The sequence below is a fragment of the Equus caballus genome, chromosome X (assembly GCF_041296265.1).
Source record: "Equus caballus isolate H_3958 breed thoroughbred chromosome X, TB-T2T, whole genome shotgun sequence".
NCBI classification, from domain to species: domain Eukaryota; kingdom Metazoa; phylum Chordata; class Mammalia; order Perissodactyla; family Equidae; genus Equus; species Equus caballus.
In genome coordinates this window covers 106,544,315-106,566,192 of record NC_091715.1, presented here as the reverse complement: position 1 = coordinate 106,566,192, position 21,878 = coordinate 106,544,315, and the positions used below count along the sequence as shown (strand labels likewise).

The 21,878-nt window shown below is 40.4% G+C and overlaps 1 protein-coding gene and 1 long non-coding RNA gene across 2 annotated transcripts in view; both read right to left on the bottom strand.

Moving 5' to 3' along the window:
- Positions 1–3,679: 3,679 nt before the first annotated feature.
- LOC138921734 (uncharacterized) overlaps positions 3,680–21,878 on the bottom strand; it is a 52,904-nt gene continuing 34,705 nt past the window's right edge. Inside the window, exon 3 of the long non-coding RNA XR_011434581.1 lies at positions 3,680–3,898. This is a non-coding gene — a long non-coding RNA (uncharacterized lncRNA). The remainder of the gene's footprint in view (positions 3,899–21,878) is intronic.
- On the bottom strand, positions 10,681–11,282 carry LOC100630608 (nuclear cap-binding protein subunit 2). The gene has a single exon (XM_067053879.2). It carries the CDS (start codon positions 11,129–11,131, stop codon positions 10,844–10,846), a length of 288 nt encoding a protein of 95 aa, XP_066909980.2. The 5' UTR covers positions 11,132–11,282; the 3' UTR covers positions 10,681–10,843.

Genomic DNA, 21,878 nt, shown 5'->3' with positions numbered 1-21,878 from the left:
AATGGAAGAGAAAGGAAAGCTTATCTTTATAGTAATAATAAATGTATGAGAACTGGTGAAATTAGAAAAAAACTGTTGGCCACCATTATAATAACAATTGAATGAGGCAAGAATCATAAGTGGATGCTAAAACTAGTGGATGAAAGTTTGAGCAGTAAAAATGTATTTCTAAGGTCTCAAAGTGTCTCCCTACTAGATATCTATTAATACAGGAGGAAAAAAATAGTAACTTGACAGTGGAGAAACGTAGCACACAGTTTTAACCAAATGTTCAAAGTTAACATGGCCAGTAATGGGACAAATCAACAACACGTCCCTACTGAGGACCCTGTACTTCTGTGATGTTCCTTCCGAAAGTGCATAATCTGAACCTAATCATGAGGAAAACGCAGATACACTCAACCTGAAGAACAGTCTACAAAATAGCTGGCCTGTATTCTTCAAAATTGTCAACGTCATGAAACACAAGGACTGTAGAACTGTTCCAGATTAAAGGAAACACGAAAGCTGAGTGCTACTCATGAACCGAGACTGTCTTCTGCTACGTAGAGGATATGATTGGGACAATGCATTCAATGAAATCTGAATTAGGAATTAGGTCTGTAGATTAGTTAATACTGCATCAGTGTTAATTTCCTAATTTCGGTCATTGTGCTTGGGTTATGTAAGACAATGTCCTTATTACTAGGAAATACACTCAAGTATTTAAGGGTAAATGGCATCACGTCTGCAATTTGCTCTCAAATCATTCAGAACAAATGAGGGTGTGTGTGGGTGTGGGTGTGGGAGGGTATGTGTGAGAGACAGAGAGAGAGAAAGAAAGAGAGAGAGAAAGAGAGGAGGAAGCAAATGTGGTAAAATGGTAACATTTGGGGAATCTGGGTGAAGGGCAAAATGGGATTATTTCTTACTCTTTTTGCAACTTTTCTGTAAGTCTGAAATTATGTCAAAATAAAAAGTTAAAAGAGTAAAAAAGAAGTGATTCTGAGATGAAAAAGTGGAGACAGCAACTTCTTCTCAACTAATTTTACTTTACTTTCAATTTCTTTCAACAAGTTTGCCTCTGAAGGCAAGTCCAGAGGAAGGACAGTGGTGGTAGTGGTTGCAGCTGCTGCTGTTTTACAGATGGCACAGATTTGTTGCAGTTTATAACTTCGGGGGAGACATCGAGTAAAGATAGGGCAAAGATATAGGAAAGAGGGGATATTGGTGGCATGGGGCACATTGGCAGAGCTCCCCATTGATGAAGCATTAGCCTTAGGAGAATGGATAGATTCCCCCTTAAGAAGAAAGAAAACACAGAACTGTGCCTATATAGGTAAGTTTGTATGTAAAGAGTTGAGGAGAGAGATTCCCCTCCTGATGGCCTATTTTCCTTGTGAGAGGGAGGCGAAGTCATCTACAAAGTGCAAGGAGAGAGGTACCTAATTTGGGAACTAGTGTATAGTCAAAATAGCTATTCTAAGGAATGGGGAGGGGAGCTAATCAGGGAAATGTTGAGTTACCTAGTATTGTTGAGGGCTCAGCTGAGGTTCGGAGGGGTTAAAATCCAAACACAAAAATTGGTTTCTTTGCAAAAGAGCAAACACAGTGGTTGACTCACACTCTGTGGATGACTTGGCCTCCTGCTCCGCAAAGTTAGTGCTCCAGCATTCACATGGATGACCCCGGATTTTCAAGTGCTTGACCTGTTCATCTCCCATGATTTTTTTCCTCCACTCCAACTCAGCCACCTACTACTCTCATGCTTACACCCTGGACCTTATCATCACAAAAATTCTATCACCTCTGCCAATTTTATTTGAAACATCCCGCTCCTCTGCCACCCACCCTCACTGCCAATACACACACACACACACACACACACACACACACACAGAGTCTCTTGAAGACCTCTAATCCCTTGGCCATCACTCTTCTCACTATCCATCAGCCTCCCTCTTAACTTCATTTCATTCTTTAACCAATCCTGAATCCGTGTTTCATCCTTGCAAATACATTCAATTCCCTTGGCCATCTCTCCCTCTTGTTGGCTCTACTGGAAAAACTCCAGCCCTGAATGAACTCTGCCATCTGCCTTCTTGGAACCTGCATCCAAACAGCTGAATAGTACAGGAGAGTATCATACAAACAAGCTGATTGGTTTCACTCAAAGTTCATGAACTTAAACCTCAAAAGGGCACTCAGTATCTCCATTGTGCTCTGAATCCCATCCCTTTTCTTTTCCTCAAGGAATCTTCTCCTTCAGTTATCTCCTTTCTCTTCTGCAACATCAATGTCTCCCTCTCCTTTGCATCATTTCCATCAGAGTTCAAGCATGCTCTAGTACTGTTGATATTTTTTTAAAAAAGCACTTTCCTTTGACCATATATCCACCTCCAACTTCCATCCCATTTATCTATTCCCCTTTAATTGCCAGCTTTTCATATATAGAGCTCTCTACATATACTGCTTCCATTTCTTGCCTTCCTATTCAATCTTCAATCCATTGCAATCAGACCTCCACGTCTACCATTCTATTGAAACAGTTCTTGTCACCAATGACCTAGATATTGCCAAATAAAATGAGCGCTTATCTGTCCTCATTTTGCTCACACTCTCAACAACACTCAGCAATGTTGACCACTCCTTCCATTTTGAAATACACTTCTCACTTGCCTTTCTTAACACCACAGTCCTGTGGTTTTTCTCCCAAATTCTTATCCACTACTAATTCTGCTTTGCTATCTGCTCCTCCTTTAGCTAATTTTAAAATATAGATATTCTTCAATGATCTGCCCTATACCCTCTTCTCTTTCACTCTATATTCTCTAACTCAGTGATCTCAGCCATTCCCATAGATTTAAATACTATTTTTATTCTGATGACCCCCAAATGTAAATCTTCCAGAGTCATCCTCCGAGTTCTAGTTGTCTACTTAACACCTATATAGAGATATTTCACAAACATATCACACTTTATCCAAAATTGAAATCTGGATTCCCCTCAAGATCTCCTTGCTTTCAGTAGAGAGCACTACCATCAATCCTGTTGCTTAAGCCGGAAATCTATGTGTCACCTTTGATTCTTCCTTTTCCCTTATCCTGTCTTCCATATCTCACTCATCAGCAGGCTGTATCTTCACAACATATCTTAAAGCTAGCCACCCTTCTCCATCTTCATTGTCATCACTCTAACCTGGCTACTTTCAACTCTAGCCAAGATTGTAATATGACCTGACTTCTCCACTTGTGTTCTTTCACTCTTGAATCCATTCTCCCACAGCAGCAAAATGACCCCTTTAAAATGAAAAATCATGTCACTACACTGCTTAAAACCCTTCGGTGCACCTAGGAAGAGAATACAAATTCTTTACCAGCTGGCTAGCCCTTGTATGATATAGTCTCTGTCTCCCTCTAGCCTCATCTCCCTTGTTTTAGCCTCCATGGTCTTCCTTAAGTGCTTGAAACACACTAAGCTCTCAAGTCAGGATCTTTACACTTGCTATTCCCTCTGCCTTGTACACTCTTACCGCCATTCATTTATATCATTTAAGTCTGAACTCAAATGTCAGCTCCTTAGAGGTGCCTTCCCTGCCCAGTCCACCTAAAGTAGGACCCCTATGTTATTCTCCCTTTTAGCCTCTTGTTTATTTCATTTGTAGAACTTACTATAATTTATAATTATTCTGTTTATTTACTTTTTTTCTCTGTCTCTTCTTTGGGCAGAGTTCAGCGGGATGGCTCATCTCTGGTCCACACGATGTCTGATAGGGCCGCTTGATTGGGTCTGGAGGATGCAAGATGGCTCACATGACTGGAGCCTTGGTGTTGGCCATCAATTGGGACACCATAATTCTCTTCCTCATGGCGTCTTCTGCAGCAGGAGAACTTGGCCTTTTCTGTATAGCAGCCATGTTCTAAGAGGGTGGAAATAGAAGTTGCAAGACCTCTTAGTGGGCCCTAAGCCTTGGCAGTTTACAAATCATTCCTGTCCAATTCTATTATTCAAAGCAAGTCTCAGGGCCAGCCCTGATTCGAGGAGGAGGGAAAACTCTACCTCTTGATAGGAAGAGTAGCAAAGTCACATTACAAAAAAGGGCATGCTGGACAGGAGGAATTGTTACAGTCATACAATCTATCACACTCAGATATCCAAATGGCTCACTCCTTTACCTCTTAAAATTTTTTGCTCAAGTAACACCTTCTCAGTGAGGCCTTTCCTGACCACTCTACATTAAATTGCAATTCCACCCTGCACATTCCCTATCTCATCCTTGTTTTATTTTAACACTATAGAACTTATCACCATCCAAATATATATCTTATTTATTGTCTGCCTCCTCCTTCTAGAATACAAGTACCTTGAAGGCAGGAATTTTTGTCCATTTTGTTTGTTAATACATTCCCGGAATCTACAGAGTAGCTGGCACATAGTAGGCACTCAATAATTATTTATTTAATGAATACAAGTTCAAAAATAGTGAAACCAAAAAAAAAACCATAGAGAAATCACTTTATTTCAAAATACTTAGATACCTACTATGAGCATATTAAAGGATTTCTAACTCACTAGTTTTCCCTCCTTTTAATTTCTCTGATTTCTTGGTAAGCCTTGAGTTCGCTGTTCGCTATAGATCCTATCTGCCCAACGGCAAATGAACATGTACAATAAAGCAGTGAGCTGTATTATAGGAAAGCAGGGGTTATCTCATTAAGGGAGTTTTGGGAGAATCGTATAAGATGAGAAACAAGATCTTATGAGATGAGATGCAAGGCCATTTTCAGCTCATTATTTTATACCTTGTGCCCAATTCACACCCACTGGGGACAGCAAGTTAAAGTTCCAGGGGGATTTTTTTATGATCTGAATAATCTGTGAAGATGGGAAATTCACTGACCGGATGCAAAAAGGAATCCAAAGGCTCAAAGAGGGCAGAGAGAAGGTGATTTAAACGTAGCATTATATATCCATTCCAGTGATCCCTGAATTGAGATCAGAAATTGGTCAGTGCCCTATCTTTGCCTGGACAAAGAGACTGCTCCTCTAGGACAGAATACAGTAAAGAATCCAAGTATCCGACTAAATATAGATTCCCCGGTCCCCACAAAGAAAAGTGTTGGTGGTGCTAGCAACGTGGACAAACCCTCAAGGAACACAAATTGAAAGAAGATGGGTTGGAGATGAAAGTGGGGTTGTAGTGAAGGCAAGTCTTATGTAAGAAATTTTTAACTGAGGGAAGCCTTCCATATTACCAGGAAAGACACAGATAAAATAGCCTGCCTCCCCTTGTCTCTCCCCACCTCCAACAAGCTTTTTATTCAGAGTGATTTTTTAACGGCTTTATTGAAATATGTCACATACCATACAATTCATCCATTTAAAGCTTTTAGTATATTCAGATTTGTGCAACCATCACTACAATCAATTTTAGAATATTTTCACCACCACAAAAAGAAACCTCATACCCATTAGTGATCGCTCCTCCCCACCTCCCTGGATTCTGGCGACTATTATTCTACTTTCTGTCTCTATGGATTTACCTACTGTGAACATTTCATATAAGTGGAATCACACTCTGTGGTCTTCTTTGACTGGTTTCTTTCCTTTAGCATAATGTTTTCAAAGTTCATCCATGTTTTAGCATGTATCAGTACTTGATTCCTTTTTATAGCCAAATAATATCCCATTATAGGAATATACCACATTTTCTTTATCTGTTCTTCAGTAGATGGACATTTCAGTTGTCTCCACTTTTTGGTTATATGAATTATTGTGTTATGAGCATTCACGTACAAGTTTTTGTGTGGACATGTGTCTTCATTTCTCATGGGTATATCCCTAGAAGTAGAATTGCTAGGTCATATGGTTACTCTGTATTCAACATTTCAAGGAACTGCTAACCTACTTCCGAAGCAGCCGCACCACTTTATATGCTCATCAGCGATGTATAAGGGTTCCAATTTCTCTACACCCTCAGCAATGCTTGTTACTATCTGACTTTTTGGTAATAGCCATCCTAGTGTTTGTGAAGCAGTATCTCATTGTGATTTTGATTTGCATTTCCCTGATGGCTAATGATGCTCAGCATCTTTTCATGTGCTTATTGACTATGTGTATTTCTTGTTTGGAAGAATATCTATTCAGCTCCTTTGCCCATTTTTAAATTGGGCTGTCTTTTTATTGTTGTATTGTAAGAATTCTTTATATATTCTAGATATGAGTCACTTAACAGATATATGATTTGGAAAATGTTTCTCTCATTCTTTGGATTATCTTTCTACTTTCTTGATGATGTCCTTTGAAGCACAAAAGTTTTTAATTTTGATGATATTCGAGTTATCTATTTTTTCTATGGTTGTTTGTGCTTTTGGTGTCATATCTAAGAAACCATTGCCCAACCCGAGGTTTATGTCTATGTTGTCTTCTCAGAGTTTTATAGTTTTAGCTCTTATCTTTAGGTTTTTGATACATTTTGAGTTAATTTTTGTATATGGTGTGGGGTATGGGTCCGACTTCATTCTTTTGCCTGTGGATATCCAGTTGTCCCAGCACAATTTGCTTAAAGGCTATTCTTTCCCCACTGAACTGTCTTGGTAACTTGGTCAAAAATAATTTGATTATAAATGTGAGGGTTTACTTCCGGACTCTCAGTTCTGTTCCATTTATCTGTATGTCTATCCTAATGCCAATATAACATTGTCTTATTTACTATAGATTTGTACTAAATTTTGAAAACAGGAAATGTGAGTCTTCCAACTTTGTTCTTCTCTTTCAAGGCTATTTTGGCTATTCTATTACATTTCCATATGAATTTTTGGATCGGCTTATTAATTTCTACCAAAAAAAGCCAGCTTGGATTTTGATAGGCATTGTATTGAATCTATAGATCAATTTGGAGGGTATTGCCCTCTTAATAATACAATAGTCCCCCCTTATCTGTGGTTTCACTTTCCATGGTTTCAGTTACCTGTGATCCAAAGATATTAAATGGAAAATTTCAGAAAAAAACAATTCATAAGATTTAAATGGTGCACCACCATTCTGAGTAGCGTGATGACATCTTTTGGCCATCCGTCTCTGTCCTGCCTGGAATGTGAATCATCCCCTTGTCTTTTTTTTTTTTTAAGATTTTATTTTTGTCCTTTTTCTCCTCAAAGCCCCGCAGTACATAGTTGTACATTCTTAGTTGTGGGTCCTTCTAGTTGTGGTATGTGGCATGCCACCTCAGTATGGCTTGATGAGTGGTGCCATGACCGTGCCCAAGATTCAAACCGACGAAACACTGGGCCACGCAGCGGAGAGCACGAACTCAACCACTTGGCCACGGGGCCAGCCTATCATCCCCTTGTCTTATGTATCCGCATTGTATATGCTACCCACCCTTAGTCACTCAAGCCATCTTGGTTATAAGATCGACTGTCACGGTATTGTAATGCTTGTATACTGTCACAGTATTGCAGCGCTTGCGTTCAAGTAACCGTTGTTTTACTTAATAATGCCCCCAAAGTGCAAGAGTAGTGTAGTGATGCTGGCAATTTGGATATGCCAAAAAGAATTTGTAAAGTGCTTCCTTTAAGTTAAAAGGTGAAAGTTCTTGATCTAATACAGAAAGAAAAAAAATCGTATTCTGAGGTTGCTAACATCTATGGTAACTTTTACTACAGTATATTGTTATAATTATTCTGTTTCATTATTGTTCCTTGTTGTTAATCTCTTACTGTGCCTAATTTATAAGTTAAACTTTATCATAGGTATGTACGTATGGAAAAACATAGTACATATAGGGCTCAGGACTATCCGCAGTTTCAGGCATCCACTGGAGGGTCTTGGAACATATCCCCAAGGATAAGGGGGGACTACTGTATTAATAAGTCTTCCAATCCATGAACACTGGATATCTTTCCATTTATTTGTCTCCTTTAATTTTTCAACAATGTTTTATAGTTTTCAGAGCATAAATTTGGCACTTCATTTGTAATATTTTTTCCTAAGTGTTTTATTCTTTTTGATGCTATTGTAAGTGGAGTTGCTTTCTTAATTTCATTTTGGATTTCTTATTGCTAGCTCATAGAAGTGCACTTGATATTTGTATATTGATTTTGCTTCCTTAGGATTTTTTTGAACAAGATCATGCCACCTGCAAATAAAGATATTTTTACTTATTCTTCTCCAATCTGCGTATCTTTTATTTCATTTTCTTGCCTAATTGTCCTAGCTGAAAACCTCCAGTACAACAGTGAATGAAGGTGTCTTGCTCCTGATCTTAGAAGAAAAGTTTTCAATCTTTTGCCATTGAGTGTGATGTTAGCTGTGGAGTTTTCATGGTTGCCCTTTGTCAGTGTGAGGAAGTTCGGTTCTATTCCTAGTTTGTTAAGCACTTTGATTATGAAAAGGGTATTGGATTTTTTCAAACGCTTTTTCTGTGTCTATTGAGATGATCACGTGATTTTTATCCTTTATTCTATTGATATATTCAGCATGATTTTGAAGAACGTGTAAGAACTAGTGGAAGAGTCTTCTAGCCATGTAGTATGAAAGATCCTTTACTTAACCAAAAGTATGCTTCACAAGACATTGTTAAATGCTTTTTCTGAGCCTAGGAAAAGACATCCTTGGGAGCAGTCCAAGTGGGCAGCCACAGGAGTGGTTGAGAGATATGCCAAGGCACTCCTCCAGAAACATCCTGTGATGAAAACAAAATTGTAATCCCATGACTTTGAAAAGATCTCTTTTTTCTATTTTAGGAAAGTTGCAAAGAGGAGACGTTAGAAAGTTAGTAAACTCCATTGTTATATGCAGAGCAAGCTAAACTGGTCAGAAACGCATGTCAGATGCTCCTGTTTCTCCCAGAGAGTAAAGATAAATATGGCTGGATGACATTAGATGTGGAGCCTAAATGATCCTGGATGTCAGGACAGCTAGGAGAACACATTTGAGAAGCTTGCTTGGGGGAGAGAGGCGCAGATACACTTCAGTCAGTGGGATAATTTCCTGAGAAAAAGGAACCTCAAAGAGAGGTTTGGACTTTGTGGTCTGAGTGAAGGTAAGGGAGAGAGACAATAGAGTACCATAATTAAGGGCCCCAGCTTTAACATACACTCCCTTGGTTTGAACTCCAGCTCTGCCACTTACCAGTTGGCGACTTTACCTCTCTGATCCTCAGTTTCCTCACCTATGCAATGGGCACAGAGCTGTTGTTAAGTGTAAATGAGATTGTGTTTTACAGCCTTTAGCAAAGCACCAGGTACATAATAGCCACTCCATAAAAGCTGACATTCCCTTTCCTCCCCTACTCAGGAAAGAATGTTACTGACCAAAGTGAACGATCTCACGTCACAGGGTGAAGGAGGCAGGACTAAGATGGTGATTCTATCTAACTTTCCAGATGAAAGGTCAGGAACCCTGGAGATGTATGCTTGGTTTCATGAGGGAGCAATTTAAATCCTTTACACAAGAATGAAATTAAGAAAAAGTATTTGGTATCAGAGTTCTTTCAGCTGCATGTTAACAAGCTGGCTTACTTGTTAAAATAATATGTAATTTCACATGATAGGACATCCAGACATAGTGTGTGCTGCAAGCTCAGTTGATTTGGCAGCTGAATAATTTAATGAAGGACACAGTTTCTTTGGTCCCTCCCTCTACCATCTAAAATGTCCAATTCATCCTAGGACTGGTTTCTCCTGTGGTTGTAAGAAAGCCGTTTGTAGCAATAGCTATATACATCCTTATTCACATCCAGTGGGAAGGAGAGAGACAACTTCTCTTTCAAACATAAACTAAAAGTCTAGTCTTACTGGGGTCCCCATTGGTCATTGCCCATCCCTGAACTTATTAATAACTATCATCATGGGATTGTCAACCTCTGGTTGGCTTAAGCCTGGATTCCTAGACCAATGACCAGCAAGAGGGAGGCAATTACCATAACTGATTTACACTAATGACAGTGGCTATGCCTTCTGGGCCCCAGAAGGAGGATGATCACGGCATGGAGCAGAGCCTCCAGGCCATCGGCAATAGAAATGTAGTATGAGGAACAGATTTTAGTGATTTTAAGCCACTAAAGCTTTTTGGGTTGTTTTTTACTCGGCATAACCTAACCTATGTTATGTAACGATAGAAAAAATAAGTAAAGTGTTGTAAACTAAATTGAGAGGCGAGAGAGAAGTGCAAATGGGGCTGAAAGTGAACTACATCCTTACCTATGAAAGCAAGAAGTCAATAGACGGTGTTTAAAATGAAAATAAATAGTATAAGCAGCCATGTTATTTAGAAATATGGAGGAAACCATCAGGAAAGAAACAAGAAAAAAACTGCTTAAAAAATTAAAAGTTATTGCCCAGGGAAGAGGCCTAGGGTAGGAAGCGGTGGGGCAGGAGGATTTTTGCTTTCATTATAAACTCTTCTGGATTTTTTTTTTATGTTTTAAAATAACGTGCTTGTATTCCTTCGATAATTTTTTTAAATTTCCAGTTATTCGACTTTATTTTATGCAAGCTCCAGAAAATGATCACTTTGCAACCTGGGAACATGATCATAAAATCCAGCTGAAGTCTTCCTGAAAGGGAAGTTGTGCGTTGACTGATTCAGACCTTACATACCTAATTTATTCCTGAAGACACTTCACTTTGGACCACTTGATGGTCAAATTGGTAATCTGACATTCAGTTTCAAAATTAAGACAAGAACGAAAGAATGTTTTTATTTGTGCCATTTAATAATGTTTCAGAGAGAAAAATACATTGAAAGAGTTTCTGCTCAGCAAATAAAGTAATTTGAACTTGTTATGAAATAGGCTATTTGCTGACCTGGTGTTGTTCTTTAATAGGCTTTTTGAGCGGCTAGAGCGGCAGGTTTTTCACTAGTGGATTCCTCTCCTGTCACGGGCCTGAGTCTGCTTTCCAAAGCCTCCTCTACCAGCATCAAAGTCAAAACGAAGCCCCTCTCTTACCTGGCCTCGAAATCGGCCACGGCCATACCGGCCATACCGTCTGCGCTCTCTAAAGCCTATATCCCAATCTACGCGGATGATACGGTCATCTAGGCGGGTCCCATTTAGGAACCACAAGGCATTTTCGGCATCAGCTCTCTTATGGTATTCTACAAAACAGAAATTACATGCCGCTTTCTTGACTTTACCCAGGCCCATAAATACATTCTTGACATCACCGCATCTACTGAAGAGTTCAAGTACATGCTCTTCAGTTGTATAAAAAGATAGATTTCCCACATACAGTGTCGAGCTTTCCTTCAGTAATCTTTCATGCTCTTCGTTGCCGCCACCAAACTGCTGGTCCCCATGCTCGCTCAGCTCCTGGGAGGAGCTGCTGCACAGAATTCTCAGGTCATTGGACACGGTGCCCAGCGGGCGCCGTGAGGGCAGCAGTTCGCGATCCAGCTCGGCAGCAGTGACACTACCAACAAACTGTAAATTAAATTAAAAAAAAAAAAAAGCAAAGTTACCAGGGGGGAAACAGAAATAAAAAACTGTGGATATTTAAGAGGTTTGTGCCCAGAGGCATAGATATCTCAGCTCTTGACCATGAGGATCACGTCAAGGTAAACCCAAAATGGAAAAGTCCAGGCCCCAAGAACAAAGAACGTGGTCATAAAATCCAGCTTTGTAAGTCTTCCTGAAAGGGAAGTTACACTGTGTTTGCTTAACGCAGCTCTTACATGCCTAATTGATTACCAAAGAACACGTTTAATAACACTATGCTCTTAGAAAGTATGGCATAAAACAGTAAAATGGATCAAATCTTCAGGGAGCAAGCAATACTATCATTCCTGATCAAGGGCTAGGCATCAGATAAATTGCATATATAATTCGATCAAAGCACAAATACGGTTGAGACATACTCGCTCATAATTTAAAGTAATGAATTTGCAATTCAAGTCTATAATATGGGAATCAATATAACGTATTGTTAGGTTAAACAAAGAGTCCCTATATATATTACCAAGTATACAAGTAGCTCTATAAAACTGAAAAGTCTCTGGCATCATAAATTTGACCTAAATTAAGATTTGATTTTATTAGCAATAATTTCACTTGTCATTTTAGACTTTAGAAGGACTTTTATTTAATTACTCGAATATTCCAAGTCTGTTTAAAAAGCCTTCCCAGAGAATTTTAACTAATGCTCTTTTCCTCCTTTACTAAAATTTCCTACAGCAGTCAGAGGCATTAAAAATGGTTCAATTGATTTTAGCTACACTTTTCAAAGACAGGCATTACTTCCCTCCCTCTCTCTCTTATTTTGCAATGGTTCCCAAATTAGTGTGAAAGAAATACCTGCAGAACTACATTGAAATGCAGATTCTTGCAGCCCACCCTGAAGAGATTCAGTAGATCTAGCATGAGATTCAGGAAGTGACATTTAACATTTAACCTACATCTCTTAGTGGTCCAGACGCAAGTGGTCCAAGGACTACGCTTGGAGAAACTCTGCTGAGAAAATGCATTTTCTTAATGAACATTTAATGAACACTCTTTACTTGTCTAGCACTATGCTAGGTGCTGTGAATACAATACTGAAAAAGGCACAGTGAAAGTATGATTTCCAGAAATCCTTATATCCTCAGCACCTAACATGAACAATGACTTGCACACACAGTAGACAAGCAATAAACATCTGTTGAACGAACGAATGCATGAGTTCAGAATTGAGTGATGAAGCCAGACAAGTAAACAAGAAAATATAAGATGTATTATTAATACTTCTTTAGAGATATACATGGGGGAAAGGGAGAAGGAAACTGACACTTACTGGGGATCTACTTCAAGGTGGGCACCGCATGCACTTTCTATTACATCACACAGGAGGAGAAGCAGTTACCCGGACTGGGGACATTAGAGAAGACTTCCAGAGGAGGGGCTGTAGGCACTGACTCTCAAAGGACAAGAAAGAGGTATGTGTGTGTGTGTATGTGGGAGGAGGATGTAGAAATGTAGGGAATGAACCAGACAGAGAAAATATGTGCGATGGCAGAACACAGTCAAAGAAAAATAAAAGCATAGAAAATTGAAATGAAAGCCTAAATAAAACCAGGTGCAAATGACAGTGTTATACAACTCAAAAAAAAAAAAAGAAAAGAAAATGGGGGACTGCCTATTTAGATGCCATTTGAAGAGCAGTAAGAAGCCCACTGCCCAAAAATCGTGTTCCTGACAGCCTGTCAATGATGCCTGAAAGTCTGCCACTGGAAACTCATTATTTTGAGTCATTGACAAATTGCCTGGTTAAAAAACAAATTTCCCTCCAAGACTTCATTTCCTTTTTTTTTTTTTTATTTTGTTAGTAGATTGGCAGATCAGAGAATGTGATAGCTATAGAGGATTTCATTTCATCCAGGCATTGGACAAAGTTTCCTATAATTTCCCTGTAGATGAGACGGCAAAATATAGGCTAGATGCTCCAGCTGTTTGTTGAGATGAGTCTGTAACTAGTTGAACAAATGAATGGTTTGGTGTCAGACTAGAAGGGAAGTTCTCGCACTGAACAGAAAGACTCTGTTCTTGGCTTCGTCTTGTTTGGGCTCATTTACAATTTTGTGTTACTACAAACAAGAGCTTTCAAAATGATCAGAGCAGCCCAAAGATGGAATGGGCTGCCTTGGGTCACGATAAGCACTAGGCACCGAGGAGTTCAGGCCAAATTTGGAAAACCCCTTGCCTGGTAGTCAAGCAGTGGAGAGGCCCCTTTTAATCAGTGTAGTGTTATAATCAAAAAACCTCAGTTCAAATCTCAGCTTCACCACTTACTCGCAATGTGACCCTGGGCAAAGTACTTAACCATATTGATTTCAATGTCCTTATCTATAAACTGGGGATCAAAATATCTACCTTGAAGCAAATGCAGTGACAATGTCATATGTAAAAGCACCTGGCACAGTGCTTAACACACTGTAGGTGTTCAATAAGCAGTAGGTATTAAATAAATTATTCCAGTTCTGTGATCCAGGGACTCAGAATAGGACATATAAATACATATCAAATCTGCTGATGACACAAAGGTAGGCAGGACTTTGAAAGAATCTAGGCAGCCTTGGATGATGCTGAACCCACAGTGAAAAGGTGATGGATCATAGTTAGGAATAAATGTAAAGTATTACTTTTAGATTCAACACATAGCGAAGGACAGAGTGAGGGAGATCTGGAAAGAGCATATGCTTGGGAACCTTGTTTTATAATTGGGGCATCCCATACTTCATTCATTTCTTCATTCATTCCATCAACATTTATGGAGCACTGTGCTAGATTCTGGGGAAATAACTAATAATGAGATGTAGCTCCTGCCCTCAAGGAGCTCACAATCTGAGGAGATATTCAGCTTAAAAGATAAATTACACCACAATGTGATTATTCTACTTACAGGAGCACATACTAGGCCCAGAGATAGCACAGAGAAGGGAGGGAAAACTACAGAAGGAGAGGAAAGGGGAGACAACTTTATAGGGGACATGATCCATGAGTCTTTTAAAAAAGTGATCACATCGTATTTATTTTTTGAATAATCTATTCAGATTTAAGTACGAAAGGATGGCCAAAGTAAGTCTGCCTCTTACCCCTGTGCCCCAGCCACCCAGTTCCCTGCAGAGGCAAATTACTGTCACTAGTTTCTTGTGTATTTATCCAGACATACTCCAAGTCCAATTTTGAAAGCTGAAGAAAGGTTTGGCTGGAAGGCAAGAGGTCATTCTAGACAGAGAGAACAGTGTGTACAAAGGCATAGAGGCAGGATGGGGTGTTCAGTTTGATATTATAGGAGAGGATTATAGGAATGGAGACTGGAAGGGTAAGCAGGGCCAGGCTGTGAAAGGCCTTGTAAGGCATGTGGAGCAGCTTAGACTCAACCAGTAAGGAGAGGGAAGCCATGATAGGGCTTGAAGCAGAGGAGTGATGTGATCTGATTTGCATTACAGAAAACTCATTCTAGCACCAATGTGGAGAACAGATTAAAGAGGAGTAGGCCAAGAGGCAGTTGATAAGCTATTTAAGTAGTTAAAAAAAGAGGTGATGGAGAGCCTGGACTATATGCTGTAATAACATAAAGAAAAGACATAACAGATAGATACTTAGAAGAGACTTAACAAGTCTTGGTGACTGGTTGAATGAAAAGTCTAGGAAGACTCCCAAGTTTCAGGCCTGGACAGCTGTGCAGATAGAGGTCTAAGTCATCAAAATGATGGTAGTGGGGTGGATAGAGGAGGAGGAGTAGATGCGAGTAAGGAAGATGAATTTGTGACATACTGAGATTGGTTTTGAGGTACCTGTGGGATATACCATGTCCCACGTATTTAGTTGCAATTGAGTATTCAGCTTTGGAGCTCATAGGAGAGGTCTGGGGTTACAGATCTAGATGAGGGAGTCTACACAACAACAGACAAAAGCACGGAGATAGATGAGATGATCCAAGGGAAAGGTAGAGAATAAGAAAAATCCTGGGAAAGACGAGCATTTAAGGGGTGGCAGAGGAAGAGGCCACAAAGCAGTAACCAGAGAGGAATGAGGAGAGTCAGGAGAGAAGCAGCGTCACCACAGCCTAGGAGTAGGCACTTTCAAGAGAGGCATGAGGACAGAAGTGGAGCGAGAGTCATCAATTATTAAATGCAGCAGAGAGAGGTCCAGTAAAACACAAACTGTTCGTTATATTTGGCAATCAGGATGTCACTGCTTTCCTTAAGAAGAGCAGTGACAGGGGTATTCTGGGGTCAGAAAAGGCAGACTGGAGGGAGGGTCAGGGCTGAGTTTTCAATGGGAGCTGAGGAAATGGAGACAGTGAGTGTAAACTATTCTGAAAAGCTTCCATGACAACAGAAGGAAAGAAATAGGGTGAGCACCAGTTGGGGATAGAGTCTAAGGAAGGTTTTATTTGTCTCTTTTTTTTAATGGGAGAAAGTTGAGCATATCTAAATGCTGATGTGAAGCAGCCGGTGAAAAGAGAAAGAATGATTGAAGAAATGGATGAGTGAGGGATTAACCAATGAAGGAAGGCCCCAAGAAGGTGGAGAGAATGGACTCCAAAGCGTAAGTAGATGGATTAGCTTTGTACTGGAGAACCTATATCTATTCCTGCAAGACAAAAAGAAAGGATGTTAGGATGTGGCTATGCGGCAGGGCAGGGTGAGGGCAGGAAAATGAAAGTTAGCATCTGATGGCTTAGATTTGCATAATGGAATAAGAGGTGAGGTCATCTGCTGAGAATAAAGTGGATCATGGGAATAGGTTGGTGAAGTGGAGTGGAGGTAAAAATGATTGAAAGGATGAAGCTTGGAGATGGGTCATTTACAAGGACATTAAAATCACTCAGGATGGTGGCCAGAATTGGCGAGACTATAAGTGAGGTGCCGAGATCCTCAAAAGTGAGAAAGCTGGAGGAGAGTAGATAACAGTAGGAAAGATTGGAAGAGGGTAGCTATATCATCTCCTGGCTCCACGGGGTAAGAGAGAACAGAGAACCTATACCACTGAACCTTTGGAGAGGTGGTTTAGTAGATGTTAAGTATCTAACCCAAAGCAGTTGCTCAATAAATGTGAAGAGGTGACTTACTCTTTTTTAAGCCAACACAATTATAAAATTGCATTAGAACATCACAGGAAGGAACAGTCCTAACGTACTCAGTGCTGGTCAAACAACACATGGAGCAATGTGTCCATTTCCAGGTGCCTTATTTTAAAGTCAACATTTACAAACTATAATGCTAGATAAGGTCAAGAAATCACTGAGGACTGATTAGGAATTGGACATGTTTAGTATAGCAAAGTGATGGTTAAAGGAAGATATGACAGCCATCATGAAACATTTGAAGGGTTATTTCTGCTCCATATGGTAAAAGTAAGATTAATGGATGGAAGTTACAAAGAGAAGATTGCAAGTCTTTTTCAGCACAGTTTTTCACTTATCCAATGATAAAATGTGAACCTACCTAGTGTATTCAAGTGGAGGCTAGATGAAGGGAGTTAGAAAGGCCACAGTTAGAGAGAGAGAAGATGGAAAAGCAATCGAGTCATTATGGGCCACAGATCAAGTTGATCTGTAGACACTGTGAGAGACTATTTCCTACTTAAAAAAGTAGAACTTGGCTAGGATAGAAGGCCCTCTCTGGCTCTTGCTATTGGGGAAGAATGAGTCAGAGAATCTAAAAATAGAAGAAAAACTTGAAGAATGGCACAAAATGATCACAATCAAAATCCTAAGGGAGGGAGAAGAGAAGGTGGCAAGACAGAGCAAACAAGCTTCCAGGAAACAAATTTTACTGGTCTTCTGGAATTGGCAGGAGGACTCTGCAAAGAACCTTTTCAATGGCTGCCTTAAACTAATGCTTGGTATTATTTAAACTCTGCTGAAGAAATAAGGATTCAGATTCTTTAAAAAGCCAGGCTGTTTCTTGTTCCAGATGAAGGCAATAGCCCTGAGAAAGGAGATTAGAAAGAGCAGGGACAGCAGTGGTATATGCCTTACCTTTATAAGACTGTTTCTAGTGGTAGAGAAAGAGATGAGAGTGGCTGTTGAGGCCTGGAACCCCATGGTCAGGAATCTAGCTTGTACAAGAGAAGCTAATGCCTGAGTGAGGCTGCTTAGAGCTCGAAGTGGTGGAAGATGCTCATACGTCTTTAACACCTGTATTTACAAGAATAATTGAGCGTATGCTGAAACAGACAAGCAGAGCCAAAACAGAGACAATGGCCTGGGACAGCCTACAGGAGAAAGGAGAATAATAAGTGACTGTGTAGTGTAGAAGCTGATCCCAATTAAATTAGGAGTGGTGTATTAATGATGCTCACATTTTTTTGTTTGTTTATCATTAGCACTATAAGGCCTTGCTATTAAAAGTTTTACCTGTGGACCAACAGGAGCAACATCACCTGGGAGCTTGTTAGGAATGCAGGATTTCAGGCCCCTCCCCAGACCTGCTGAATAATAATCTGCATTTTAACAAGCGTCAGGTTATTTGTATGCACAGTGCAGTTTGAGAAGCACTGCGGTACAGCCATGTACTGCATAACGACGTTTTGGTCAATGATGGACCGCATATATGACAGTGGTCCCATAAGATTAATTCCATATAGCCTGGGTGTGTGGCAGGCTATGCCATCTAGGTTTGTGTAAGTACACTCTAGGATGTTCACACAACCATTAAAGCACCCAACGACGCATTTCTCAGAACATATCCTTATTGTTAAGCCATGCACGACTGTACCAGGTTTCTTAGTCGAACTTTTGCATAGCAAAACTTTCTCCCATCCTCCTTCCTTTTCTCCCTCCTTCCACCTCTCTTGATTTCTCTCATCTTTGTTTTCTTTGTGAACTAATGGAGAACTCTAATCACGGCTAATAGCCCTAGAAGTGGTGCTCAGGGTATATCCAGACAAGGAAAAGAAAAAGGGGGCTGAGAACATACAGTAAGTCATGGGTTTGGGGAGTGGGAAACCACTGACTTGGTTTCCAATTGTACTGTCTGAGCAAGCTTCATCAAGCTCATTGACCTTTCTGACCCTCAGTATCCTCATCTGTAAAATACAGGTCATTATAGTATTTACCTATTAATGCTGTTGTGAGGATGAAATGAGGAGAAGCTATGTAGACTACCTAGCACAGAGCCGGGCACACAGTAGGTGCTCAGTATATAATAGTCATTATTATGGAAAGCCATTCATTTTGAAGTGAGGTTAGAAATTATAAAGAACTAGTGTTACGACCCTCTGCAGACTTCTAAAGTCCCTGAAAGTCGCCATAAGGGCCACATGAAAGCCCCATTCACCTCATCCAATTCAACCTCCTTGATTCCAGCACCAGCCAGCAGTCAAGCTAAAGCATTTCTTATTCCATTGGACTGTCTTCCTGTTTTTGCTGAATTGGTAATATTTTCTACTTTTTCTTTACAAATGGCCTACAGTTCTAGTACATTAAAGCTAAAAAAAAAATCTTTTGTGGGCTGGCCTGGAAACAATTTTTTTCTCCTATCAAAAAAATGCATGTAACCTTCCAAACAATTGACTTCAGAATGAACTTTGAGATCTCAGCCTGTGTACAAGTTGGAGGCTGCCTGTGTGTCTACATATGGAGTGGTGACAAAGGGCTAGATAAACCAAGTCCAGAATTCCAGAAGTGGCTGAAAGGTAAATAAGAACGCTCCAAAGAGTGGAAAGTAGGGCAAATAGATCAAGCTGAGTGCAGAGTATCAAGATTTAGAAAGCTAATACAGGAAGGGAGATACACCTCAGGAAGGATATTAAAAAGCAGCCACAAGAACAACACAAACCATTTTTCCACTCTATTAGGTCAGGGGCCCCTAATCAGTAGCTAGGGATCTACAAACAATACCAAGGCCTTACAAGCTATCTCCACAAGATGGTTACCCTCCACCTACCATGCTCTCTGCAATTTTCCTGGATTCACAGCTCAGAGAAGAAGATAAGAAGAGTGCCCCTGGCCCCCAATCCTCCTCACTCCCTGGCAGGTAGCCCCCGGGTTCAGTCAGTTTCCCTCTGCCCTTAACCTCCTTCTTTCTGCAGGAGATCAAAGCTTCAGGAAAGTACAACACAATTTTCCCTTACAAAAAGGAAGAGGACTCCTATATTGGGTAATATGAGATGACTGATGAGATGACAGGGTCCCCAGGATAGATAGGAATGGAAAGCTAGAAACAAAAGACCATGAAAAAGCAGCGGACATTTGTGCCTTCTCACTGAGGTCTTTAGCAAGAAGATCAATTATATCTGGGGGAACTCTGGGTTAATAAGGCAGCAAGCTAGCAATGTCTGATACTCACCATTTAAAAATGCCCATTAAAATCTCCGTGAAGCTCTGAAAAAACACTAAGAGCTGCACTAGCAAGGGAAACTGGGGGGGAAAGTGACTCCCTGTTGCTAGTGGGGAAGGAGTTACTGCTGGCTCTTCTGGGGAGATGGGGTTGGACTGAGGAACATACTTGTGGCCCACGTACACTCTGCCCTCTGATGCAGACAATGAAAGTACCCAAGAAAGATGGGGAAAGCTTTTGATTCACTTCTACCAGGTGTCTTCCTATATTGTCTCTCCTATAGGTGTTTTCCTATAGGAAGAATCTCCTATAGGTTCTTCCTATATTCCTATATAAGTGTCTTCCTATATTCCTATAGGTGTCTTCTATATTGTCTTAGCAGTACAGGGACTGTGCTGATCAGAAAACCAGAGACTATCCCCTTGACTACACAGAAAATATCTTCTGAGGCAGCCAAGGTTCTGCTCCACTTCTCTCACCATCAGCTCCTGTATTTTCTATGTGCTTTTGGAGACTACAACTTGAGCACACCACGTGGCCAGTGATGGTGGTAGTGGTGGTTGGTTGGGCCAGCTGTTGTTATAAGGAATAGCTCCAAACCAAAGCATGCTTGGAGATGAAGTCGGGTACCTGAGGGTTACTGTAGATATTCAATAAGAACATGATTGCCTTTCAACCTTGTTCAATTTGCTGTTTTCCTGTTTAACTTGGGGGTGACTCAGGGCTCAAGAGGATTTGTGAGCCTGTTTTGCAGAAGAAAGAAAACGCCTTCGGGAGGTTGCAATCACCTGATCGCCAGCCCCCAGCAGCAGTTGATGCCCAGAAGTCAGATTGCCCCCTTTGTTTCTCCGAAGTTCCTCTCGCCAAGCCCCTTAGCTCCATAAGCCCTCCCTGCTTTCTGCTCTTGTTAAGGTGGATTTGAAAGAGCCTGTGCTCCCACCTTCTCATTTTGGCCAATTTGAATAAAACTTTCTCAATCTCCAAGCACTGATGTCTCAGTGTTTGGCTTACCGCACATGGGGCACATGAACTTGAAATTAAGAGGTTAGGTATCAGAGACATTACATCTGAAACAATGTAACAGAACAAACTGTAGAATCAGACAACCCAGAAGATCACAGACAGCAGATTCCATCTCAGTCCAGTAGAACCTAAAAATAAAACCACCACCACCGGCACTGTCAACCACCACCATGTACTGTGCACTTTTTATGTGCCAGGCACTATCTTAAGTACTCTACATGCATTATCTCATTGATTCCTTAAAGCAAACACAAGTTGTCATTCAAGTCTGCTAGAAAGGGTCAGGTAATAGTAATGATATCTACCATTTATTGAGCTCTTACTATGTGCTAGGCACTAAGTGTTTTATATCCACTATTTCATTAGATGAATGCCTGGTAGGCACAAGAAAATGGGTTTGGCCTTCCCAATTCATCCTTCAAAGCTCAGTCCAGGCACCACCTCTTCTTCCAGGAAGCCTTCCTTGACCCTTCCAATCTGGGTTAGGTACACTCAGTCTGCATTCCTTCCATCACCACCCTATGCTTCCTTCTATCACAACTTTCATCTCATGACACACACATACTCACTCAAATACCAGACAATCAACTCCAAAAGAAAACACTGTAGATATGAGGATGTAATAATATATAACCTCCATGAAATAGTTCTAAAAAAGAGAGGCTGAGATAAAAGTTGCTCTTGGTTGTTAGATTTGTGGGTGAATTTTGAAGCTTCTTTATAACATCCTGTACTAGCAATTTCAAAAAATAATATATATTTGTTTTAAGATCGGCCCTGAGCTAACATCTGTTACCAATCTTGCTCTTTTTCTTTTCTTCTCCCCAAAGGCCCCCCCCCCGCCCCCAGTACACAGTTGTATATACTAGTTGTAGGTCCTTCTGCTATGTGGGTCATTGCCTCAGCATGGCTTGATGAGCAGTGCTACGTCTGCTCCCAGGATCCAAACTGGTGAAACTCTAGGCCGCTGAAGCCGAGCGGGTGAACTTAACCACTCGGCCACAGGGCCGGCCCCTCAAAAAGTAATCTTGTGTTACTTTTACAATAAAAATCTTTAATTTATATAAATAAAACATACTAACTTTTTGGCAAGAGATAAAACTAAA